Genomic DNA, 17,912 nt, shown 5'->3' with positions numbered 1-17,912 from the left:
TAGGTTCAAGACTTTATGGCCCTCAAAATGGAACATATTTAATTAGCTGTAAAATCAATAATTTTGTGTTCCTTTTTTAAAGAATTATGTTTATTTATTTTTTTAATATCTTTATTACATATGCAACCGCATAGTCACATGTCTACATATATATAACTCTGGTTTCCTTTACTCATCACTATGTGAAATATTTTTATTTAAACATTACTTCTTCTTCTCCACCATAACTTTTCTTTTCCAATAATTCTATAAAGAGAACAATAGGATCTTCACCTTTCAGCCCAGGGGAAGCAATAGAAGTGAATCTTGATAATGAACTTCCCTGCATGGTTTGGTCAACTGCAATTTTTCTTGGAGTACGTCCGAACTATTTCTTGGTGCAGTCTAAGAACTTCAAAACTATTGAAGACTTTAACAGGCTGCCACGTCAGAACTATCTTGGCATCATGGAATACCAATTGAAGTAGTTACAGCTAGCTCATTTTAGTTTGTTGTATTAGTTAGTTTTGTCCACGTGATAGTTGGGTAAGGGAAAGTGTTGTTTTAGAGTTCTGATATATATAAAGCACTGTAAAAGGTTTTGAAAAAGCTTGTAATTGTACAATTCTTGATGACACAAACAGGCACTTTTCCCTAAATACTCTCTCTCTTTCTCCTTGTGTTTTCCTTCGTTTTCTTTCATTTTCTTGCATTTTCTTTGCTTCTTTTTTTCTTTCAAAAACTGAGGGAGAAGGTCTTCGTAGATATCTCTACAGCCCCACCAAATTCGACCTCATCCTCCACAAGCGGAAGTGAAATTTGATTTATTTGAAAAGGTGAATGCATTTCATGGTATGCGTTGGTGGGTTGGAGTGATTACCAAAGTTCTTACAGGTGGAAGTTATATTGTCAATTTTATGCGTGGAAAGAAGGTGAAGGAATTCAATCAGTCAGAACTGAGACCACACAATGGACAATAAAATACAAAATCAATGGTAAATGTACTTCCTTCTTTACTTTGTTTGAGGGTTAGAAAGAAGAGAGTGTTTTGTCGGAATGCCTCCTCTTTCTTTCTTTCCTTTTTTTTTTTTTCCTTTTTTTTTTTTTTAATAATTTATAATGGGGTGTTTTGCATTCTTATTTTGTAATGTCCCATGTTGCCATCCATATAGATTTTTTATGTTGCTGACTGGGAGATGTAGAAAGATGTGGCACCTGTTTGTTTTATATAATAGGGAAAATTAACTCTATTTTTTTTTTTTTGGGTAATTGTAAATAAGTGTTACTGATGCATGAAAAACCTCTATGTGTAAATCAGGTAATTTACTTAAATGGTGATTTTGGTTCACACAAGTTTACTGCAGTTGAATTTTTAATAGCAGATCTAGAGTGCAACACATTTGATGCATAACATCTTTGGTTACCATACAGAAAAATATCAGTTTATCATCCACAAGTCTTCATCATCAATAAAGTTAATTCTCTTTTTCTTTTTTTCTTTTTTTTAAATAATCTCATTGAGATGTGCTTAACTCAGAAATCCTTGTGATCTACATCAGCTTAAATTGCCAAAGTTGATAATGTAGATTCAAATGGGTTAAGGGTGGCTTATATAGTATCTTTTTGCTTCAGAATGTGATATTCGGTCCAGATTGTAAACTGCAGTATCTGCATGCATGCAGCAGCATCAAAAACTCCATGGTAGCTACACAATGGAAGTTCAGGTGCTAGAATGGAAAACAAGGAAGAAGAAACATCTTGTTCCACCAACAAAGGAGACTATCAAAAGGAGCAGGTGAGTCCTTTGGTTGATGAATTATCTTACTTAAAAAGGGAAGTGAAGTGACATTTATTGATAGAGCTAAAATTGAATCCTTTCAAGAAGTTAAAACTAGATTTAGACAACTTAATTTTGGCAGAGTTTGATTAAGAAGGGTCAAATAGAGATGATCATGTTATTAATAAATACAATCTGTTGGTACTCAACCTTCCAATAACTATTCTTTTTGGTAAACCTACTGAGTCATGATCTGATTTTATGTTTCACATGTTTCGTGAATGAACAATTCAATTGAAATTTTTAGTTTGGGAGCAAAGTTCAATACTTGCTCTTATTCTCATGTTTATTCCATAACCTTGTGTTTTTACTAGAATTTGTTCACTACTTGCTCTTATTCTTATGTTTATTCCATAACCTTGTGTTTCTACTAAAATTAATGTTCTTCCTCCTAGAACAAGAAGCTGGAACAGTAGGAAAGCTACCATCTGTATCTCAAGAAAAGAGGGGAAGACTGCTAATGCCAAGATCTGAATTTCTAGGCATATCGACTAGGACATTTAAAAGGAGGGTTATGTCACCAAAATCTCAATCTAAAAATGTGGAATGATTAGTAAAAGGCAGTGTCATGTAGGATTTATGCAGTATTTTTTTAAATAATCTAAAAATATCGTTAAATTTTAACTGGTAATAGAAGAAAACTACTCTGGCATTTTAGTGTCAAACACCGAGGCATTAACTGTCTCAGATGCTGAAGAGTCTTCTTTGCTTCCTAATGAGGTACATCTAAAGCTTTTATGAGTTCTATATAATCATTTGAATAATCGAGTGAGACTTGGATGATATTGTAATTGTACAACAGAGAAAAAGAACCCTAGTATGACATAAAATTAAAGGAAATAGAGCCTTTGGAAGAGAGGTTTGAGCAGATGCGTTCAGTCTAAGAATCTGTCAACTACCGTTACCATGACAGTACATATTATTTGGTAGCTTTTGATAGAACACTGTCCATTTTGGATCTGCTGCAATCAGTATGAGATTTTGTATCTACCTATGTCTTTGCCACATGGATTATATCTTTCAGGCACAGATTACAAACTAACATTTGTAGTGCTATATAAACTTGTTGGAAGGACTAACATAATGCATATCCAAGACTCTAGGAAACAATCATTGTTTACACTACCATTTAAAATTAAATTTTTGGGGAGTGTCAAACTTTATTTTTGCTCATGCTTATAACCCTCCAACTAAGTTCACAATTCTACCTTTAGCCTAGATAGAGATGCTGTTGAATCCTGTGATCCCTCTTTGTTATTGTGTATTAAGATTCCTCTATGTTTATCTGTTCCTCAGAATATTGCTAATTACAATATGTCCTTTATTCATGTTTGAGATGATCATACAGAATGATGTTGGAGTAAGTAATGAAGAACAAGGAAAGGGAGACGAAGATAAATTACTATTGCAAATGGGCAAGCTACATCAGTAGGTATGTACTAAGCAAAGTTACCAACTATTGTTAGCTGGTAATTTGTTTTTACATTAGTACTTTGTGTCAACATTTGTAGGTGAGCAACAAAATGGAGCCGGCGTTGTTGCTGTGGATTGCATTACCAATAAAGTTGAATTGCCTATGACTTCACAGGTCAAAGTTTCTGCTATGGGAGGTCTTATTGCTCTTGTTATAAAATAAAACACTTTTGGGAAACTAATCTCTGTCAACTTTGTAGGTTGGAAATTGTCGAACTGATATATCTGAAATGACTGTGGGAGTTCCAGGTATGGAGAGCTCACTGCTATATAATAAGTTAAAACCAAAACTAGGCAAACAAATATTTGTCAATTTTGTAAGCGAGCAACTGCATGGAGCTGAAGGTGTTGTAGATGATAAATCTGATGATGCTCTTAGTCTATCTTAATTTTTGTAGGCTCTGAAGATGTATTGAGAGATGGAACAGCTCTAGTCACTGCAACAGATTGCTTGCCAGAAGAAGTTATGATGGCTGTGGATGGAATATCTAGCAATGGTGTTTCTGATTATCAACCTTTGTCGGTGCCTATCAATGAAATTCATTCTATGGAAAATGTCAATGACTCAGGTAAGTTGTTGCTGTAATATATTTGATTATGAGTAATTATTCTTTAAAACTTAAACATTTCAGTTGTGAATTTAATGAAATAGGTTCCACAGGTGACATTGAGCAAAACAACAGTCTGTCATTGGCTTTCGTGAAAACATTTTCAGTTTGGCAACGAATTGAATCAATGGAAGAATTCAGAAAATTGCCTCAGAATCCCAATTTTCAGCCTTCAGTGAAGTCGAAAGAGGTATATCGGGAAGGATTAGCTGTTGGCAATATGTTAGCCTTTGTTTCTTTGGTTGAGATGATTAGAAAGTTGGAAATAGGTGCTCCTGGGGAATTCTTCAATTACGCTACTGAAACACTTGTTGAAATGGAAATCGTGGGATTCAATGTTGAGGCATTGCGAGGTCACTTGACTGAGCTGCAGCAAGTTCAAGTTAAGACAACTTCATGATGACTCAGAAGTGGTCAAAACTAAGATCATTGAGTCCACTAATGAGAAGTACAAAACTAATGAAGAAGTTGGTGAGCTTCCCAAGAGATGAAGTTGTAAGAGAAAAAGGCAAGGCTAATTACTAAGATTGTGGCCATTAGCACTGAGATAGATATGTTGCAATCAGCAGATTCTGTTATTATCAAAGACATACTAAGAATGAAGCAAAATTTCCTTGTTCTCCGTCGATTTTGAATATTATGTAATTAGTTTTGTATTTTTGAGGCTTCTTGGTGACAGACCATGGAATTTGCAATATATATATTTTTGGCTTCATAGCTCTTCATTTGAACTGGTTTTGTGAATCTTTATAGAGATATATATCATGATTGCTACTTACGTTATCTAAATATAATAATCAATTACTTGTTTTTTTGCCATTTTAATATTTCAAATATTCTTATTACATCTTTTCCTCTATTTATTTGTGATCCTGCTTTACTTTCTGTTTTTCCTCTCTTTGCAACAGAGAGTGGAAAAACAAATGGAGGTAGAAGTTGAAAAGAGAAAAAGGTTATGTAGCTTTTCAGCTTTTCATCTGCAGGGGAAAACATCTTTGCTGTAAAGGTTGCCTGGTTTAGTAGCAGTGGTTCTAGACAGCAATTCTGTTCATTGGGCAGCCAAACCACAAATTACATTCAAAAACTAAAATGACCATATGAAGAAATCAAAGCTTCAATTTTAGTTCTGGACTAGGAGCTTGCATGCTATTTTTGAATTTGCTCAAGGACAGAATAAACATACCAGGACAGATAAGTCAGGTAGAAACCCCCAAAACCTAAGACCCTGAAGAGAAAGAAATGGGTATGCAACTCCAATTATATGCTAGGATCATTAAAAAAACTCCTCTAGTAACAATTGTTTCTACAAAACCTTGAGCTTGAAATCCTTGGGATATATATGTTAAAAATTCTGGAACTCAAGACTTTCCTTTTTTATCAAGAAGAGTAGCAATTTTTAGCTCTAATATTATTCCTTGCGGATTCTGAAACCGTATACTCTTGGGACATAGTTCTGATTTGCCTTCTGTGGCTGGAGGTGTTCGTAGGTCATCAAAAACAGGTGAGGAAATGTAGTTCCAAAATATGCTCCGTCGACATCTAATACAAGTCAAGGAAACATTTCTGCATTGAATACAGGATAACATATGATAATAATAATAATAAATAAATAAATAGTTGCAAACTCATCATCTTAACTTTATGCTCAGTGAGAGTATCCAAGTGTGGCTGGTAAAATGCAGTATATATTTCATGGAAAAAAGCTTGGCAAAATTAAGAAAAATTGTAACACAAGGATACTGTCTTGGTGCCTAGATTGTGGTGCATATACATCTTCACATTTTGGACAGTAGATTTTAACAGTGCTTGACTTTGGTATGTCTGACTGACCAACTGGGAGGCATCTTTGTTTGTTGCAGTGAACTCTTGGACATCTACCAAAGTCATAGTTCCTGTATTTTTCTAGCTGAAATATATGATACATATATAAGCAGCAAATAATTGATGTTAATTATAATAGAAAGCAGAGATTTCAAGACAATGTTGGAAGATGGGAAATGCAAAGCGTATCTCACCATTGCAGACATCCCTTTGCTAGTTGAAATATATCGAACATGAATAAGGCCGTACAGCAACTCTGCGTCGGATTCTACCATATTGTTCTGTTCATAGGTTAAGGTATCATCTGCAGAGCCCATATAATCAAAATAAGTTATTCATTTTCAACCAGGAAGAAGAAATTGACCTTCTTCTTCAACATATATGCATTCTTATAACAGAAGTAGCACAAAAGAGAAAATAAACTCTTTCACGTTTCCCTTATCAGACCAAATTCAAATTTTCAGACTAACTCATATATTCATGTATTAGGTATCTTATATGTTCTGTAATCTGACTAAGAAGATAGACTTGATTACCGTGAGAGGACTCAGCATCCAAAATCAAATCCAATGCATAGTCATAGTATGAAACAATGTTGTTTAACCCAGAAAGATTGAAATCATCCAGGATGTAGTCATCATCCACTTCACAAAAGAATTCATTTCCCTTTTGACTACAGAACCATGATATCCAAGATACATCCTCTTCATCAAAACAGCTTACATCTGAATCTTCTTCACTACTGGTTTCTGATTCGTCTGCAATTGGAGGGAAGGAACAAAGTACACAGTTAAAATATGTATTAGCAATTTGACATAAACGAAAGCTGATCAGTCCATATATTTGTAATAGCATAAATGTATAGTCAATGTTTAATCTTCAACAAAAAGAATGTAACCTTGTGATAGCAAACTATAATTTTTTTGGCAAACTATAATTTTTTTGTACAGATTAAGTGACATTATTGTTTAGTACATTTGGAGGAAGACAGTTTAGATTAATTAGTTTCAAGATTATTGTTAATTTGGTAACATTACTTCCCTAATTTTGTTGGCAATTATGGAGTTTTAGATCGAATAATAGAGATAAATTAACACAAAATTAGTTATCAATCCAAAGCAAATTTGCGATAGAATAATTAACTTTTAGGAGAAGAGGATATGTTGAACCATTAAAATGCAATAGGATTGAAAATGCCCATATTGCAATCGACTAATTCTTCCCAGTTTTAATACACTTGACAGTAAATGGATTAAGTTTATATCTTATGTATCTTCAATTCTCACCTCAAAATTAACAGGATATTTGTATCTCCTGAAATCCATTCCATATATTGAATCAACAATATATATTGTAAGCAATTAATGTGGTTATCAAAGCTAGAAATTATTAACCCAAAAAATAAAAAAATCAATGGAGGATCTTCAATTATGGCATATATTTCATACCTTCGATATGGAAATCAGGAACTAATTAATTAATTAACAGAACTTTTAGCTGCAGTCTATTGAAGAAATAATACCTAAAAAGTATCATGGATGATAAACACCTAAATAACAACACATACAAGCACTCATGCGTAGATATCATATATATATATATATATATACATATACATTCAAATATATTATATATGTGAACTAAAAATCTCAGTACTACTGGCTAGCATCTTTTAGGAAAGAATTTGAAATGGGATATACATATAATAATATACATATACATATACATATAAAACATAATTAAAGTGACCTTCATAGTAAATGTTGTTGTCCTTGGCGGTAGAGGATGAACCTTTCATGAATTCTTTGGAACTCAAATCTGTTTCAGAAAATGACCTAAAAACACCCCGGTTTGCCTTCATCATCGACCATGCATTATTAACTTCTTATTCATATCATCTGTGTTATACATATATATAATAAAATAACAAAAGAATGGATGAAAAATGTTATAGCAGAATATTAGGGATTTTACATATACATATATATATATATATATAGAGAGAGAGAGAGAGAGAGAGACAAAAATATGTGAATTTCTGCTATTTTTCAATCCCTAATCTGGAATAAAGCTTCACTTTTGGATCTGCGAAGAATGAAGGAAATAATGCACTTTTTTTTTTTTTTTAAAGGAATTATATTCAGAAATGTTAGATATATATTTTTTTCAATAAACTAAAAATATTATATTTATGACTATAAATTTAAAAGGAATACATTATATTTCCTTTTCTCTGATAGTTAGTTTAATGAATTGGATAAATCTAGAAAGCCAAAGGAAATCGGCTTGGACGTTTGAGTTTTAGCGACTTCATTTTTCATTTTTGAAAGCCAAAGGAAATCGGCTTGGACGTTTGAGTTTTAGCGACTTCATTTTTCATTTTTTTTTTTTTTTATCGTAGTCTATTAATATATGTTTTTCTTGAAGGTAAACTAAATTAATTTAGGTTTGATTTTATGTGTATATACAGAACTACAAATTAAAGGATTGAAATTATCTCCTACTTGATGATAATCTTCACAGTCTGTTGTAGATATTGTTTATTTTTATTTCTTTTATCAACATAAGCATATTATATTAAATAAAAGAGAAAGATGAATATCGTCCTTTATATTATTTATTTTTATTTGAGGGGATGATATTTGATTTTTTTTTTTAAAAAAGATCAAGCAATTCAATTAAATTTCTTCTTTCAAAAAAAAAAAAAAGTCAATTAAAATTTTAATTACAAAATTAAACTACTCTATTAGTATAGCTTTTTTTTAAAAAATTTTATAAAACTCCAATTTTATATTTATAAAATATAATTTAATTTGCTGAACATAATATACCTATAACCTAACAACCTAACAGCCATAATGTACTTAACAAGCAGCCATATAATATTGGCCCATACATAAATATTGTAATTATTTAATATTTTGTTTATATTGAGTTAGCTTTTTCTTTATTTTTTTTCTTTTTCGAATATTGAAGGTTGAGGCTTGAACTTTGCCACTTTGAAAGTAAATACAGTAGTTTTGCTATTAAATTGTCCCAAAAAAAACATCATATCCATATAATGTAATAGATTACTTATAATTAGAAGTTTAATAAATATCCTTGTAAAGCTACACATGCTTTTATGGTTTTTCAATATTTAAAAATTTATATTGTACATGCTTATTCATTGTTGGATGAGTAAAATGGTATCATTATTGTATCTCAAATAATTCTTGTGCAATAAGGACATAAGGGACATACCCATATTCGCTTTGAGTGAAACAATTAGGCTAGTACATTGAAGAAAATTGAATTTTATTGTCAACTCCGGTTCTTTTTATCCTTGCCAAAAAGGCTATGGTTTGTCATATGGATCCATTGTGATACGCCATAGATGTAAGAATATTTTGGAGAATGAAAGGTACCACAAGTACAAGAAATTGTAAAACAAAGATGTGTCTTTTTCTTGAGAGAGTTCCACTTTTTAAAGCAAAAAAATAAAAAAATAAAAAATAAAAAAAGAGAGAGTTCCACTTTTTAAAGCAAAAAAATAAAAAATAAAAAAAGAGAGAGTTCCACTTTGATATTATACACATTGAACATATGATTCTTTTAAATAAAATAACAAAAGCAATAAAAATATTATATATATAAATTAGAAAGCCTGAAAATAAGCCTTGATATGTGGATATACGGTTGACATAATTGGTTGCTGTGATCATGGGCCTGATTGTGGGCTTCATTTGGCCTCTTTTACAGATTTCAAGATTCCCAATTGATTGTTGTGGACTGTGGTTTGTTGGTGAGATTTTGGTAAACAGAAATTGTCTGTTTTCGAAGATGCATGATATAACCCAGTAGTAATTAAGCAGCCGTGGTCCATAGTTTCGAGCTTCATTCTAATTAAAAATATATATATATTAAAAACAAAAACACAGAGTATTTTAGTAAATGATTAAAATTATAGTTGTTGGATTAGGATTGGATGCCAGTGTCACTATGTTATTTTTTCAGTTTTAATCAAGCTATATAAACTTAAGTAATCCTGCTTCCTTTAACAACATATTTTCAGTTAAATTACTTCAAAAACTTTCAAATTAAAAAATAAAAAAATAAAAAAAATAAAAAATAAAAAAAAAACCTGGAAGTATAAGATACCCGAAGCCAGGGGCTTCAAGGCCTTCATTTCATCATTTCATCCGAAGGAAACATTTATAGCAAGAGATTACAAATTTCAAAAACTCATGAAAGTGAGCTATTTACCACAAATGTTTAACTATAAACTAAACCAAATACCAAAAATGTTTAATCATAAAACTAAACTAGACGCATGTAATTTAATATTTTCCTTTTGACAAAAAAATTAAAATAATAAAACTGTTAAAGAATAAAGATAAACCGAAACTAAGTGCTTATGTGGCACTTATAGTTAGCTATTTCTAACCAGTTTTGTTAGAAGTTGGAAGTGCCCAGTTTTGTTATTATTATTATTATTATTAATTTTTTTTTTTTTATAAAAGCTTTGTCTCTGTATTCCTGGGATACGGAATCAATAAAAGATCAGATTTCATTAGTCTCTTTTTCTCTTCTTTTCTCTCTAGATCTAGTTTCTTTTTTTTTTTTTTTCCTTTTCTTTTTCTTTTTCTTGCTTTCCAAGTTGATTAGTACATGATTGTGTTTGTTTATGTTTTATTATATGTTATTTATTGTTATGTTATTATATTTTATAATTTATAATTTATTGGGATGATTATCTTTGGGATGGTTATTTTTTAATACTAAGCGTATAAGTTTTAATCGTGATAGACCAAGTACAAAATAAGTAAATAAAACAATATGAAAAAATAAGATTAATAAAGTATTAGAATTCTTCTATAATTGTAGTTCTATTTCTTCTATTGATATATATTAGAATTGTGATATATATTATTATTGAATCTTTTGATTTCTATATTCCTTATATATCAAAATTGTGTTAGACTGATATCAAAAGCCAAAAAATAAATAAATAAATAAATTGTTAGACAAAATTAATTGTACAAATATTGATATATATTAGAAATGAGCTATACATTAATGACTTACATATCTTTTATTATTTTCCATCTTATCTATTTATCTTCGAACCCATCTGAGAAATAAAGAACTAGGTCATTACTTATTACTAAACTCCTAGATTCTAGATTATTGTTTTTCTTTTCTCTAAAAATAATTTTTTTTTCCACCAAAAAAAAAAAAAAAAAAAACATGCGGATAGAAAGTAACGAAAAGAAAGCAATAGATTTCTTGAAAAGGATGGTTTTGAACACCCATGCAACACAAACCTCAAATCAGAAACTACACCTTGCGAGTTCTTCTCTAAATCTCTTATTTTTCTTTTTCTGTGTTTCCTTCTCTTCTCCAAACTCCTTATAAATGCATTCTCCTTTTACAATACGTAAACCATCAAACACAAAACCAAAAAAATAGCACCCAAAAACCAACAAAAATATGGTTGAAAAAACAACAACGTTCATGGCCTTTCAATCTCTTCTTCTCTATGCTACTATTCTTATCCTTGGCTTTTCCGCGTTAGTGATCAATGCAGATGATACTACTCCAATACCGGAATCGAAAGCTGCATTGTCAAACTGGTTCAGCAGCAATGTTAAAAGTGCTGCAGAGCGTGCATCCACCCTCGACCCTGCACTTGTTGCCGCCGAGAAAACCCCGAGGATTATCAAGGTTAGGAAAGACGGCAGCGGAGATTTCAAGACTGTAATGGACGCCGTTAGCAGCATTCCCTCCGGCAATGACAAGCGGATCATCGTCTTCATCGGACCGGGAGTTTACGAGGAGAAAATCAGGATCGAAAGGACCAAAGCTTTCATTACTTTCTATGGACAACCCAACAACATGCCCACTCTAACCTTTTCCGGCACGGCGGCTAAGTACGGAACCGTCGACAGTGCTAGTTTAATCGTCGAGTCCGACTATTTCACCGCCGCTAATATTATTGTCAAAGTAATAATATATGATGAAGCGTGCAAAATTATATATAAAATATTTCTATATATTTTTTGTATTTTTTTTTCTTTTTCTAATGGTATTTTTTTTCTTTTTCTTTTTTTGGGGTTATTTTTGCAGAATTCTTCACCCAGACCAAATGGAAAGAATCCGGGAGAGCAAGCGGTTGCGTTGAGAATTTCCGGGACCAAAGCGGCATTCTACAATTGCAGACTGATTGGATTTCAGGATACACTCTGTGATGACAGAGGCTACCATTTCTTCAAAGATTGCTATATTGAAGGCACTGTTGATTTCATTTTTGGAAGTGGAACATCTCTCTATTTGGTAATTTTGAGTTCTCACATGTATAGTTAGCATTTAATTTGAACATTTTTCTAACTTTTATTTGTTTTGCCTCGACATTTTGAATGTTTACATTCTATATAATCAAGGTCAAAAGTGCCAAATATGTTCTAAATCCTTGAATTGCTCTATTTATGAGTGATTTCCCTTTTTAGGTAAATATAATACATAATTAATGCTAAAAAGTAATTAATGTTAAAGAAAAATCTCACGTGTTATTATGTTTATTTTGAAAACCATGTTTTTATTATTATATTATTATATGCCTATGAAAAATAAAATCCATAATATTTTTTTGAAAGTATTTTATTAAATTATTTACGATTGTTTTCAAATTAAATCATATTTTTATTATTATATGCCTAAGTCTTTAAAAAAAAAAATTCATAATTTTTTTGTTCGTTTTATTGTATCATATTATTTATCTAATTAAAATTTGGTTTTTCAGACTGCATACTATTAAGCTTTTGTTTATACAATTTAAGCTTATATATATATATATATATATAGTATATATTTTTTTCATAAACTAAGTTATTTAAGTATTATATAATTTTTTTTCTTAAAAAAAGTAAAAGTTTTAAGTTATTATATTATTATTGTTGATGGATGATCTAAATCAATTATGATAGTATATCTAGTTTTTAAAATCCTGGCTCAGCACCTGGTTGTATAGGTTGAGTCACCCTTCCCTTTCCCTTTTAAATTAAATAATCCTGATAAAAAATAATAATGATAATAACAATAAATTCTTTTAAACATTCTTTTTTTATTTTTTGGTAATTTGCATGCATGCAGAACACACAGCTGAATGTTCTTGGAGATGCGGGATTGACGGTGATCACGGCTCAAGCAAGGGAATCAGAATCAGAGCCAACGGGATATTCATTCGTGCATTGCCAAATAACTGGAACAGGAACTGGAACATTTTTGGGCAGGGCTTGGAAAACCAGACCTCGAGTTGTTTATGCCTATACCACCATGGCCAATATTATTAACCCTGCTGGTTGGAGCCATAACTTCCATCCTGAACGAGCCCAGTATGTTATATGTTATTAATTAAATCATTTCTTTATTAAACTAACAAAAATTATTATAAAAAATATATATATTATTTGGTTTTGTTTGCTCAATTTTTGGGGACTAAATTGTAATTTTATGCAGGACTGTTTTCTATGGAGAATACAAGTCTTCTGGACCAGGTGCAAATCCAAGTGGAAGAGCAAAATTTACCAAACAGCTCACCGAAGCACAAGTTCGCCCATTCATCACCCTTGGCTTTATTCAGGGTTCTAAATGGCTGCTTCCTCCACCAAAGGTCTGAAATTGCTAAATACACTCACCATGTGGAAAGTATATATCTAGATTTCCTATAGCCCATTGTGGGCCAGTTTAAGAAATTTTATCTCTCATTTTAGTTTGGTTAATTTATATGTAAAAGAGAAATGTAGATATATACAAAAGATTGCAGATGATTATTTATGCAGTCTGGGATTAATTAATTACCTTGTAAACTCTATTTCACTTCATTAATTAATTTTATTTCATTTTTATTTTTTCCAGACAAGTAACATACATATTCAGATTATTATAAATATTATTATTTTTATATCATTCATCTGCCATGTGCTGTAAAAACAAGTAAACTACTTTATATAAGATGAACAGTTAGAAATGACAAAACCCTTCAACACGGCTGTGTAGTCCACAGAACAATGGAATATTAAAAATTAGAAGATTCTATGTATTTGTGGCGTAAATAATTTGCCAACCGCTTCTGACTTCTGTAGAAAAGATTTATTCATTTTCTTCTCTCCTTTCACAAACCTATATATATATATATATATAATCAATATTGACAATTGACTAGTCCCCATTTCCCTTCATAGAAAATGTCCCTCCAGCTGCGCCTTTTCATGCATTCATATGCTAAACTATTCCACATTCCCTGTCAAACCTAGGAGTTGGAAAACTTAAAAAATGCAAAACTGTCAAAAAATGTTACTTATATAACAATTATTAATTGACATAATCGTCCTGTTAATTTGGAGCATTGAATATATAATAATGTAACATATATGTTTTTGGTTGTAAAATGGACATGATGTAAATTTATATGTTTTTTGTTGTAAAATCGAAATGATGTAATCTTATAATTATAAATGTATGTTCATTTGATACCCCCTAATTAAGTTATTTTAATTACAGGAGACTCTGTAGCCAGGCATATAAAGTTATTTTTGTTTATGTTGTACATTGGTTTTCCTACATGTAGCTTACTTTGATGTGGCATAATAGTGGGGGCAAAAAAAGAAAATCATAAAAATTTTATTTTTTAAAAGAAAATTCCACAAGATATATACATATTGTACCAATTTAATTGGCTATAATTAAAGGATTTATTTTTTCTATATTGGATTTTTAGTATTGAAAAATGAAAATAAAACTAAATGTCATAAATTAAAATTATCATCCATAATTTGCTCCTTAAGGTAGGCTATGGTGCTAAGGAAATTGTGGGTAACTTGATGGGTAATCTATAAATTTAATAGGATAATTACATTTTGATACTCTTAATTTTTAAAGTTTTATAATTTTAACACTCTAATTTTGAACTCAACAATTAAGGTTTCATGTTTTAATTTGTTATAATTTGAACCTTATTTGATTTTTGACTATGATATTTAACAGTTGTCTTATATAACTGATATTAAATTGTATTAACTTTCAAACTAAAAAAAATTAAAATACAAAATATTAATATTATTTTTAATATTTGCACTTAGATTTCTTTTTTCTTTTTTTAAGTTGGTGCAAATTATGTAATTAATAATAAACTATATTAAATTCAAATTAAAAAATTACTAAAATATAGATTTTTAAAATTAATTTTCAAATTTTACATTTTAATATGTTTTGATTTGAAATTTTGATGCATTTTAATATCAACCCTCTTAGTTAAATGGAAGCAACTTATAACAAATTAAAAAAATTAAAAATCTAAAATTTTTTAATTAAAAAAATTAAAAGTTTATATTACAAAATCTTAAAAATTAAAAATATTAAAATCCAACTAACTTTATTTAGTGTCTGTTTGGCAGAACTTTTTTTTGAGTCAAAAGCTCTATTTGAAAATCAAAATTTTTTTTTGTTAAAAAATAAGAGTGTTTGATAAAAGTCAGCAAACACTTATTGACAAAAAAACAACATTTTGAAAGCTGTTTTAGAGAAGTCCAAATTTTATACTTTTTTAGAAAAACTTTTTTTTTTAACTTATATAGAAACTTAATAAGTATTTAATATAGCTATTTTAGCTTATATGGAAACTCATTGAACATTTAATGCGACTTTTTTACTTACAACCAAACACTTATTAACTTTTTTAATAATAGCTCTTTTTTAAAAAGTTCTATTATACAAAACTCTACAAACTAAAGATCTATTTTTATTAGCTATACCAAACGAACCCTTAAAAGAAACTTCGATAGCTAGTTAAACCATCATATAAGTCAAGTCTGAACGCTAGCCGTTTGCATACGCATTTGTCTTCCCCTTGACTTTTGGGGCGATAGAATATATAATAGAACTTTAATTTCAGGAAAACAAGACTATTTAAATTCTAAAAGACTTATTAACTATATTTGTTTATTTTTTTGAAAAAGTAAATAAATAAATAAATCAAGCATGAATTACGCCATTTATTTGCCATTTATCCATAGATATCGATCCGTCTATATAAAGTGGTATAGCCAGAGCCTAAAGTTTAAGATAGCAAAAGAAGAAAGAAGGAGGAGGGAAAAAAAAAAAAAAAAAAGGAGAAAGGTAAGAAAATAAGATAAAAGTAAAGTCTTGGTGAAAAATGAAGAGGGCAGGTGGATCATTTGGTTTGAAATTGATGATGGAGGTGATTGTGGTATTGGTGGTGTTTGTAGGTGTTTTGGAGATGAGAATTCCAATGGCAAATGGGGATGTTAGTCCAAGCCAGTGTAAGCAAGAGAAAGATCTTCTGGTGAAAGAATGCAAAGCTGTGATATTTGGTAGTAATCCATCTCCAAGCTGTTGTCAGCGAGTTAGGGTTACTCATGTGGAGTGTGTTTGCCCTCTGGTAACCCCAAAGCTTGCTAATCTTATCAATGTCCAAAGAACCATTGCGCAGATTGAAGGATGTGGACGTACTGTTCCTCACCACTTCAAATGCGGCAGTGAGTATTTTTTTCTTTTTATCCAAAATTTGTTTGATTTTGAGCTCTGGTTTAGATCATAATTTTTAGCACTTATTTATTTATTTATTTAGTTTTGTTTTTCCAACTTGTCGTAATAGTTTTTAATGATTTTTTGGACTTGTTACGTCTATTGAATAGCAGAAGTACTATTACATTTTATGTCCGTTCAAAACGAATATTTAAGCATATTTCCCATTCCTGTTGTACTTTGATGTAATTCACACATACACACACACACACACACACACACACACACACAGAGACACACAAATACACCAAATTGACTTCATATTTGACTTGTACGAGGACGTACGACTTTAGATACCATGAGCGGCCATGATTAATTCTTCTATTCTTTGTTGCCACCTCTATAATATATATATATATATATATATATATGTATATTTTGACTGGACAAGTTTCTTTATCTTCGCAGGTGTGACTACTCCTTGACCAAAACATTTCCCGGAATAACATGGATGGACCTAGCAAGCTATAGCTATACCACACAGGAAGAATATGTGTGCTTAAATTAATCGTTAAATAAATGATCATGTCTGTCTTTGCTGTTTTGGCTTAAGACACTGTGTTTTTATTTGTGCGCCTGTTCGTGTTGGAACCTTCCATTAAGAAATCAATCAGATCATGTAAAACTTTATTGTTATGATATAAATTGCTTTTCCCATTATTCACCCAAAAAAAAAAAAAATCAACAAAAATTTACTTTTCCCATTAAATTAGTCATCTTATATCTTGCCTGTCTCAATTATATATGCATACGTCCCGTCTCAGTTACTTAATTTTTTGATCAAGACGCACGTTGTTGCTCTTATTAGACTACCCAAAACCGCATATACACTCTCAAATCTCAATCAATCATCTTACTTGAATCGATTAAAAAAAAAAAAAAGTATTTTTGGCATACTTTTTAAAACAAAGAAAATTAAATTTCTCCTTTTTTTTTTTCTTTTTTTTTTTTTAAAAAAAAGCATAAAAAAGAAAGAACAATGAAGAATAATAGTAAAAAGATAAGGTGAACAGGCAATATCTCAATAATCTTCATTGGGAGGACAGAGGATCCGCATCTGTCTTTTCTCGTTGAAGATCAATTTTAGATAAAATTTAAACAAAATCATTGATGAAAGATTTTCTCCCACTCGATACAACAGAAACTAGCCTTATTTATTTATTTATTTATGCTAGTAGGGTAACTTGAATCCATGGAAGCAATGGACCTAACTAAGCTGTGCTTTTCTGGCTGTCCCATTCCAAGTGGCTCGATCGAGGAAGCTTTACGGAGAATTGCAATTAATTACTAAAATTATAATACTACAAGTTTTTTTTTTTTAAGCCCTTTTTGCAAATAAAATTAGTTTATTAAAATTAATTAATTATTATCATTAAATACTCAATTAATAAGCTATTGACCCACATTGAATTATGAAAAAAATTATTATAAATGATTATTATTATTTTTGGATGAATAAAATTAGTTGACGTGCAAACTACGCGGGAAAACAACATTATATATAGGATAGGATAAGCAAGAAAAGAAATTAAGAGTTTTTTTTTTTTTTTCCTTTTTTTGATAAGGGAAATTTAAAACCCGATATGACTGTCTATTACTATGTCATATGA

At 30.4% G+C, this 17,912-nt stretch overlaps 4 protein-coding genes across 12 annotated transcripts; 3 read left to right on the top strand and 1 right to left on the bottom strand.

Annotated features, from left to right (window-relative positions):
* The first annotated feature begins 535 nt into the window (after positions 1-535).
* LOC112491057 (DUF724 domain-containing protein 8) lies at positions 536-4,695 on the top strand. Of its 8 annotated transcripts, none has more exons than XM_060819420.1 (8): positions 585-974; positions 1,665-1,774; positions 2,212-2,536; positions 3,165-3,248; positions 3,328-3,404; positions 3,490-3,538; positions 3,688-3,858; positions 3,942-4,695. In XM_060819420.1, exons 5-8 carry the CDS (start codon positions 3,393-3,395, stop codon positions 4,295-4,297), a joined length of 588 nt encoding a protein of 195 aa, XP_060675403.1. In that variant the 5' UTR covers positions 585-974; positions 1,665-1,774; positions 2,212-2,536; positions 3,165-3,248; positions 3,328-3,392; the 3' UTR covers positions 4,298-4,695. The 8 variants fall into 8 exon arrangements, 7 of the variants coding, with proteins under 7 accessions (XP_060675403.1, XP_060675402.1, XP_060675401.1 ...); XM_060819419.1 differs by having other exon boundaries at positions 1,662-1,774; XM_060819418.1 differs by having other exon boundaries at positions 1,612-1,774.
* A 166-nt stretch (positions 4,696-4,861) lies between these two features.
* Positions 4,862-8,036, bottom strand: LOC107414077 (casein kinase II subunit beta-1). Its single transcript, XM_025072053.3, has 5 exons — positions 7,468-8,036; positions 6,255-6,476; positions 5,913-6,022; positions 5,638-5,803; positions 4,862-5,436 (listed from the first exon to the last, which is right to left on the bottom strand). Exons 1-5 carry the CDS (start codon positions 7,580-7,582, stop codon positions 5,306-5,308), a joined length of 744 nt encoding a protein of 247 aa, XP_024927821.3. The 5' UTR covers positions 7,583-8,036; the 3' UTR covers positions 4,862-5,305.
* A 3,093-nt stretch (positions 8,037-11,129) lies between these two features.
* LOC107414090 (putative pectinesterase 63) lies at positions 11,130-13,602 on the top strand. The gene is made up of 4 exons (XM_016022188.4): positions 11,130-11,703; positions 11,827-12,033; positions 12,850-13,091; positions 13,216-13,602. Exons 1-4 carry the CDS (start codon positions 11,191-11,193, stop codon positions 13,373-13,375), a joined length of 1,122 nt encoding a protein of 373 aa, XP_015877674.2. The 5' UTR covers positions 11,130-11,190; the 3' UTR covers positions 13,376-13,602.
* Positions 13,603-15,858: 2,256 nt separating this feature from the next.
* LOC107414094 (uncharacterized) lies at positions 15,859-16,953 on the top strand. 2 transcript variants are annotated; one of them, XM_060819963.1, is made up of 2 exons: positions 15,859-16,156; positions 16,711-16,953. In XM_060819963.1, the coding sequence occupies exons 1-2, from the start codon at positions 15,911-15,913 to the stop codon at positions 16,714-16,716; spliced, it is 252 nt and encodes an 83-aa protein (XP_060675946.1). In that variant the 5' UTR covers positions 15,859-15,910; the 3' UTR covers positions 16,717-16,953. The 2 variants fall into 2 exon arrangements, with proteins under 2 accessions (XP_060675946.1, XP_015877677.2); XM_016022191.4 differs by having other exon boundaries at positions 15,859-16,253.
* Positions 16,954-17,912: the final 959 nt, after the last annotated feature.

The sequence above is a fragment of the Ziziphus jujuba genome, chromosome 8 (genome assembly GCF_031755915.1).
Source record: "Ziziphus jujuba cultivar Dongzao chromosome 8, ASM3175591v1".
NCBI classification, from domain to species: domain Eukaryota; kingdom Viridiplantae; phylum Streptophyta; class Magnoliopsida; order Rosales; family Rhamnaceae; genus Ziziphus; species Ziziphus jujuba.
This window is presented reverse-complemented; position numbering and strand designations above follow the sequence as displayed.

Bases quoted from the DNA above. Each gene is read 5' to 3' on its own strand.
- LOC112491057 (XM_048471081.2), top strand. The intron at 3,539-3,687 runs GTATGGAGAGCT...TAATTTTTGTAG, and splicing joins AATGACTGTGGGAGTTCCAG to GCTCTGAAGATGTATTGAGA. The intron at 3,859-3,941 runs GTAAGTTGTTGC...TTAATGAAATAG, and splicing joins GGAAAATGTCAATGACTCAG to GTTCCACAGGTGACATTGAG.
- LOC107414077 (XM_025072053.3), bottom strand. From the start codon at position 7,582: ATGATGAAGGCAAACCGGGGTGTTTTTAGGTCATTTTCTGAAACAGAT. The intron at 6,023-6,254 runs GTAATCAAGTCT...TGGGCTCTGCAG, and splicing joins GGATGCTGAGTCCTCTCACG to ATGATACCTTAACCTATGAA. The intron at 5,437-5,637 runs GTATCCTTGTGT...GACTTGTATTAG, and splicing joins ACAATCTAGGCACCAAGACA to ATGTCGACGGAGCATATTTT.
- LOC107414090 (XM_016022188.4), top strand. From the start codon at position 11,191: ATGGTTGAAAAAACAACAACGTTCATGGCCTTTCAATCTCTTCTTCTC. The intron at 12,034-12,849 runs GTAATTTTGAGT...GCATGCATGCAG, and splicing joins GTGGAACATCTCTCTATTTG to AACACACAGCTGAATGTTCT. The intron at 13,092-13,215 runs GTATGTTATATG...AATTTTATGCAG, and splicing joins TTCCATCCTGAACGAGCCCA to GACTGTTTTCTATGGAGAAT.
- LOC107414094 (XM_016022191.4), top strand. From the start codon at position 15,911: ATGAAGAGGGCAGGTGGATCATTTGGTTTGAAATTGATGATGGAGGTG.